Source organism: Cherax quadricarinatus, chromosome 22, assembly GCF_038502225.1.
Source record: "Cherax quadricarinatus isolate ZL_2023a chromosome 22, ASM3850222v1, whole genome shotgun sequence".
Classification (NCBI taxonomy): Eukaryota; Metazoa; Arthropoda; class Malacostraca; order Decapoda; family Parastacidae; genus Cherax; species Cherax quadricarinatus.
Window position 1 is genome coordinate 28,921,851 of NC_091313.1, and position 8,011 is coordinate 28,929,861.

At 38.9% G+C, this 8,011-nt stretch overlaps 1 protein-coding gene across 1 annotated transcript; it reads left to right on the forward strand.

The window, feature by feature from the left end:
• The first annotated feature begins 954 nt into the window (after positions 1 to 954).
• Positions 955 to 3,191, forward strand: LOC128689654 (uncharacterized). Its single transcript, XM_053778011.2, has 2 exons — positions 955 to 1,462; positions 2,272 to 3,191. The coding sequence occupies exons 1-2, from the start codon at positions 1,173 to 1,175 to the stop codon at positions 2,354 to 2,356; spliced, it is 375 nt and encodes a 124-aa protein (XP_053633986.1). The 5' UTR covers positions 955 to 1,172; the 3' UTR covers positions 2,357 to 3,191.
• The last annotated feature ends 4,820 nt before the right edge of the window (positions 3,192 to 8,011 follow it).

An 8,011-nucleotide genomic window follows, 5' to 3' on the forward strand; every position in this document is an offset into this window, starting at 1 on the left:
ACATGTGTTTTGGAAATGATTCGGAGGCATCATGTGTCAGTAGTTGGACAAAAAGCATATGTGAGTTGAGGCCTAATCGAACCTCAACTCTTATATGCAGGACATAAATCGATAAATCCGCGTGGTTTATTCAGCAAGTAGAGACTGGCATTAGGCCTCTCATCCGAGGTTCTTTTGTTGAAACACGTGATAATATTGGCCTTCAGAACGTAGTGTTAGTGTGCCAAGCCTCTTGGCTCACATGTTAATAATGATCACTCCCGTACAATTAATTTTCCTGCAGTATGGTTACATTTTACACAAAATGTGCGATAAGTTACGCATGTGTTACGCCACTAACGTGGGGATGACGGTTCTTACATAGTCTTCCAGCCTTGACACGTCTGTTACCAGTCATGTTGGGCTGAGTGAAGAAAATCTTCTTACGATAACACGTGGGAGAAAATCATTTGTAAACTCACCCCTCATGTTTGAGTTATCTGATCTGATTTTTCCGACGAATCTGTTTTTAAAAAGTTTGATTCTTCCATTTAGTATGCATTAATTTTGTTCCAAAATATAGTTGATTTGTTTCGCTTCCCTTAGCTTTAATGTATTTTTATTTTGAAACCCATTTGTCTTTACTTTTGTCTTCATTTCTTGTTGAAGAAATATTATATGTCAATGAGATTCGATCTCTTAATAAAAGGAAGTTTGCATGTCTATCAAGAATGCAGCCGTATATATATATATATATATATATATATATATATATATATATATATATATATATATATATATATATATATATATATATATATATATATACACTAAAGCTATTTGTTTTTTAATCTAAACCATCCCGGATCCTTAACCTTCCCTTTTTCTCTTGTCTCTCCCTCTTACCTCCTATCCATTACTTGGGATCAGGTCCCAAACCCACCAAAATTCCCCCCCATCCCCACCATCCCCTATTCCCTCGCCTCCCCTTCCTTTCACTTTCACTGAGAAGCATGGGTATATGACGGACTGTAGGTGCTCTGGAGTCACCAGTTCACTCTAACTATTCCCGAGCGACGCACTTCCACAACCTCCTCTCATCAGCCCTTCCAACACCTCGGCTACAACGTCCATACCCTCAGCATCCTCTGTAAATCAACCTTAAACACCTTCAGTACCTTTATCGTCTCACGATGCCTGGAGTGCCTGCCGAAGTCTCCACGATGTTCTCGGACTTTTCCAGTAGTGTGGACCTCTTCAAAGGACAACTGAAGGCGGCGTTCACGTCACTGGACCTGACCACAGTAGCGGCGATCCTGTTGGTGTTCGCTGGTGCTATCCTGCTTTATGACCTCCTGGTGTACTTCCTGGCCTCTGCCTCCACCAGGAGGTCTCTCATGATGACTCCCATCCTCGCCCAGCTCGCCACTAGCGCCTGGGACAAGAGGGATGAACTTGGCTTCTCCAACATGATTGAGTCGAGGTGAGTAGACCAGGGATTGAGATGTATCGGTATATATTCCCTTCAAGAGAGTTGCCTGGTTGCTGGTGAAGGGCTTTTGCTTTGAGTAATTTCAGCTACCCTCCCCTTCCTCGAATCAAACATGATTATCCCTGCCCCAGTACTGTATGATCCTTAAGTACTTAGGAATCTTCCATGTATATAATAATAATAATAATAATAATAAATAATAATAATAATTAGCAATAATAATCGTAGAAAATTCATGAATAAATTCGTGAACAAGTGGGTGATAACCTCACCAAGAATCTGAAATTTAAGATGCCTATTATCATCATCACAGAGAAGCACTAACCTTGTAAATATCCCAGAACATTTATTAAAACTATCAAATTAGAAAATAATAACAACTGTAAGCCAAAGTTAAACAATTAGTATTGTCAGTTTGGCGTCTTGAGTTGTTGAAGCCTGGCTGCGAGAGTATTTTCCACCTGGCGATTAGCGAACGGAGGATCGAACCTTCAACACTGCTGGTTCTGATGACCTACACGGGTTTAGCCCTTCATATGACTATAACAATACTAATACTACTACTGCTACTGCTATTACTACTACTACTACTACTACTACTACTACTACTACTACTACTACTACTACTACTACTACTACTAATAATAATAATAATAATAATAATAATAATAATAATTATTATTATTATTATTATTATAATCAAAAAGAAGCGCTAAGCCACAAGGACTATACAGAATAATAATAATAATAGTATAAATAAATGCTCGCCATTTGCAAATGCATTTTCTTATGATCCTCAGGTCCTTTGAGACGCTCTCACCCATCCTGGAAGTGTTCCTCCAAGCCATGGAGAAATACGACACACCTGAGGAGAAGCAACGCTAGTGCTCACGAGACATCCTGGAGCCATCTCAAAGAGGTGAATTCCCTTCAACTCACAATTCACCACCGTATGGAGACGGAGGATCGAGCCTCCTTTCACTCATTGAGCTGACTGACCTCAAATCGGTTTAGCTCATGAAAATAATCATTAAATAGTTTGTTGATTTGGGAAGATCAGAAGAACTTTCATACGAAAGGCTCTTGATGACGTGTCTGTTATCCGCCGAGGTGTCAGGGTTCCCGTAACGTTGTCCAGACGCTGGAAAGATGAAAGCCACGTCTTGGGCGCTGTTACGTGACTTTAGTTTGTGAGACTGAAAAATCAAAGCAACAATGAAGACAAAGAACGAGTTACATAAACTTTTATTAGTGCAACGTTTCGCTCTGTACAGACTTTTATCAAGCTCCACACAGAACAAAACGTTGTCTCTGTAAAAGCTTGTTCTGCAAAATGTGTATTTTTCATAATTCCTGTTGGCATTCCTGTCCCTCAATGTATTCACCTGTCCTCTAAATTGCTCAAAATATCACTAAGCAAATTTCAGCAAATAATGTGCCCATTCGTTTAACAATGATTTACCTCACGGCTTTCATGTGTTTCAGGAAGCCGGTTCAAGCTATAGGAATATATTTCACAGGGATGACTGGCATCCACGCAGGCGGAGGATGACCTGAGAGTCTTCTGTGATAATAATTGTTTTCTTTGTGTCCTCTTCACTACATTTCTTCTGTCTGTCTCTTCATTGTCTCAGATAATTTTATGTGACCCTGAGCTCAAGTTTCTTGCGGTCATTATCTAAGGTGAATAATTTTTAACTTGTATTTATATATTGTTTAATAAATATAATGAAAGCTTGGAGATTACTTTTAATATTTCACATTTGTGCTATATAATTTCGTATCATAAATACAATACATCTGAGTTTAAAAACTGATTAAATAACTGAGAAAAAATTAGTCACGGGACAAAGGGAAAGAAAAAATAGTAATACCTCTTAATACCTTTAAATGACAGCTACTAAGAAAAATCCTCGACCATTTCTTTACAAACATCTAACGAAAGATAATATGTACTTCTCTGAAATAAACTTTATATTCGAGGAAGATTCTCATAAATTAGTTTACATGATTGGTAAGTACCCGTTTACATGATTGGTAAGTACAGTACTCGTTCCATGGTAAGGGGCGGAGGAGCCTCTCATGGCGAGAGGTTTCCAAGGGGCAGTGCGCGAGAGACCGACCACCAGACAGCGAGGCCATCACAAACCAGCCACGATTTCTGTCTCTTCGCAACCAGAAAACTCATTCACATGGCAAGGGCTCCTGTACTTCTGCTTCTAAACATAAAAACAAAGGAGGACACCAATAGACTTACTGGTCGGTGGTGAGAGGCAGATCCTACTTATCACCCAATCTTCTCCACTGATGTATAGTATATATTTAGCTACTCTTAAGACTACTCAATGTGTTTGCTTCAATAACGTTAATTGGTAGTTTGTTCCACCTCTCTACCACTCTATTGCCAATACCTATATTTTTTCTAATCCTAATTTGTTCATTTTGATCACATTATTGCGAATTTTCCTTTCTTTACATTTTTTCAGCACCTTTCTGTAAGCATATAGCTTTATTCATATTGGTATTCCTTTGTAAAATTCGTCTATAAGTTTCCTGAATCAGGGGATTAAATTGTCATATACTGTACTCTTGTACGTTAATCAGCTCATTCATGTCTATTCAGTACTATGCTTGCCAGGGGTGGGAAGCAAAGTCTAAATGAGGCTTTTCCAACTTGAGATAGAGCTCTAGCATAATCTAGGATCTTCTATTAATTATACTTCTGCCAAAATTCTTTCAAACACCTATGCATTGTTGCCAGAACTTCCGATTTCTACTAAATAAAACACCGGAGTCTCGTTTGCTTCCGGTTGTTTTCTTTACTCAAGGCTAGAACAATACTCTGACCCTCACTAAACTGGTTCTGCTTTTGCTACGACCATAGCATCAACCTGGGTAACATAAATAATATTTATACTAGAGCATGCCTTCATTAAACAACGCTTCGCTCAAAAAAATGAACATGCTTAGAAATGATCTGCAAAACTTTCCCTTTGAGCAAAACGTTGTATAATAAGGGGTTGACCTGCTATAAATATCCTTATATTACCCTCTCTGTTGACACATCAGACATGGCCCGATCAACAGGAGAACTTCTCCTAAGCTATGTGCTGCCGTTTGCTTTATGTATCTTAGTTTATCAAAGACATGAATATGTATAAAAGGCATTGTGTGATAGTTTATCAAAGGCATTACAAAAGTCCATGTAAACAGCGAGCACTTTTATCATTGCCTACAAGTTTAAATGCCTTAGTGGAAAAAAAAGTCAATGCATTTGTTAATTATGTGATTATTATTATTATTATTATTATTATTATTATTATTATTATTATTATTATTATTATTATTATTATTATTATTAATAATATTATTGCATATTATATGATTATTATTGTTACTGATATTGTCGTTATTGTTATTGATATTACTAATATTGATATTGTTATTACTGTTATTATTATTATTATTATTATTATTATTATTATTATTATTATTATTATTATTATTATTATTATTAATTTCTGTTATTTTATTTGCATCATTTTTAGGTCAGTGGTTTAAACAACGACAAGAAAATGAATAGGGCAAAAGAGCAACACTTTAGATATCTGATCGACACCATGCCTAACCCTTCTAGGGTAGGGTAGGTGCCTGAGCCCGAGCTTGCAGCTCACAAGCCTGTCAGTCCCATTAGGCCCCTTGGGGCGGGGATGGCAGACCAGAGAGGCCTAGCTTGTGGCTAGGCCTGGGGACAGTTGGTCCCAAAGATGAGGAGGTACTTGTGCCTCCTCCCATGGGAGATTTAGGTCTCAGACACTCCCTAAAGAGGGAGCCAAGGCCGGGCCACCACTTGGAAAAGGCCCGGGCCGGGAGAATACCGGCGAATCTTTAATAATAAAATATTAATTAGATATCTTCAGAGATACCCAAATGATGCACATGTATCTTCTCCATCAAGTTGCATCATCCTTTGTGAGAACACTCGGGAAATATTTATATATAAGTGTATAACTGTGTGTGTGTTTTAGTTCTAGAGGAGTTATAGGTGAGTCACGTCACCCACGACATGTTTTCTGATGGGAAAAAATCCATTCGAATACATTACGATATATTCGTCGTCACGACACATTGTTACGTAATTTAATTTACAACTCTTATGTTAGGTATGAAGTAACGGTGAGAGAGAGAGAGAGAGAGAGAGAGAGAGAGAGAGAGAGAGAGAGAGAGAGAGAGAGAGAGAGAGAGAGAGAGAGAGAGAGAGAGAGAGTGCTTATTCACACTTGGTTGCAGGGGTCGATTCACAGCTCCTGGCCCAGTGTGTGTGTGTGTGTGTAATTATTTATGAACCTTGTAAGTAGAGGAGGGGGTGAGCTTTCTCTCACATCTTTATTTATTTATCTTTACTGACTTCTGTTTACAGGGGTTGAGTCTCAGCTCCTGGTCCCTCCTCTTAAACAATGCTTGACAACCGTTATATTTTCATGGTCTCATGTGCTCCATTATATTTAAATAATTTACAAAATAATATGGCCCAAATGACAATAATTCTTGCAGTCATGCTTTTCTGGATTTATCAGGGGTAAAATATTATACCTTTTCATTCATGTATGTCTATAATCATACGTGTTTTTTTTTTCTCAGTGAGATTTATGAAATGAATATTGGGAAAAAAAGGATGGGAGAGAATGTGATAAATCTAAGAGATAGGAAAATGGGAGGAGGAGAGAGAGGGTAAAGATGGAAGGAGAGAGTGAGATGATTGGGAAGGAGAATTTGGAAGGAGAAAGGAATAATGTGAGGGTTATTAAGAAGGGAGTATTAGAGTGAGAGATAGGAAGAAGGGAGGCAGAAACTGAGTATTAGGAAGGAGGGAGGGATTAAGGATTATAGAACAAGAAGAGGTGGAATAGGTGGGAAATAAAAAGCTAGTAAGGGCTAGAAGGAAAGGAGAATGAGAGTATGGGATAAGAAGGAGAGGGGAAGATTGTGGGATAAGGATAGGGGAAGAGTGTGATGGTTTTGAGAAGAGAGAACGAGAGTGAAGATTTTAACTGAGGTCGAGGTAACTGTGCGAGAATGACTTGAAGGTGACTTGTCTGCTCATAAATATTACTACGACCTTCACACATGGCCGGTCAACCGCAGGACAACCAAGGAAGAGCAGTAAATGTATTTGGTTCTGACGACATAACTACAACACTGTACAAGAGAAATTACTCTTGGGAATTATAAGTAAATTTAGCTTTCTACTGTACACGAATGTTTTAGTGCAATGTAGGCAATTTCCACACTTAAAATTGAATACAATTGCCTTGTTTTTCAAAAAGGAAGTGAAAGCCTATGATTTCAGATAGATATAACCAGGTAGAGGCCTACCTGGTGGAGGCAGCCAATTAGCTAGGCCTTTCCTGTACTACTCGCCAGGGAAACGAGGGAGTAGGCCTCTCCTGGATTGTATCATTGAGTTTTAGTGGGTCAAGCCCGGGAAGAGCAGAGGATCATGTACGCTGAGGTAGACGAATATATTGTACACGTACTGTACATGTGCTCAGCATAGATGGATTGGCACTCGAAACAAACAATCATCATTATTAATGTGTATCATAGTACAGCCACATGAAGCCCCAAATGCTGCATTATGCACACACTCAGCACCACAAATAAACACACACACACACAAACACACGCACACACACACACACAAACACACACGCACACACAGGATGTTTCAGAGATGGGACACAGCAACAAGGGGTCATAATTGGAAGTTGAAGACTCAGATGAGTCACAGGGATGTTAAGAAGTATTTTTTCAGTCACACAGTTGTCAGGAAGTAGAACAGTCTGGAGAGAGATGTGGTGGAAGGAGGATCTACATATATATTTAAGAAGAGGTATGATAAAGCTCATGGAGCAGGGAGAGAGTGGACCTAGTAGCGATCAGTGAAGAGGGGGGCCAGGAGCTATGATTCGACCCCTGCAATCATAAATAGATAAGTACACACACACACATACACACGTACCTCGTCAGGAAAGTGTCTCCTAACATACATTTTTCTCAGATAATAAGTCTCAGATGGCATCAGGGGTTAAGTTAAGCACCTGCTGGATTACCAATGCTATGTACTCGCAATTAATTAAGTACCTCCTGGAGTACGAGTGCTATGTACTCGCAGTTAATTAAGTACCTCTTGGAGTACGAGTGCTATGTACTCGCAGTTAATTAAGCGCCTGAAGAAGATGAACCCTGATGTTAGTCAAGGGTTTCTGATTCATCGAGTTGGAGCAACCATCCTCTTTCTCGGATCAAACCTGGTTACATCCTTACGGATTTATCTCTTCCCTTTAATAATACAGTAAGTATAATCTTTTCATATTCACGCAGGAGATGGCAAAGTATCATGACCAGTTAATTTAATGAGAAATCATATGTAATCAGGTTTGGTCCAGGTAAGGAGACCGCCAGATCCTTGAATCAAGAGCCTTGCACCATCATCTAAACACCTCCTTTGAAGCTGATAAAATCTCGTAAAGCCTATCA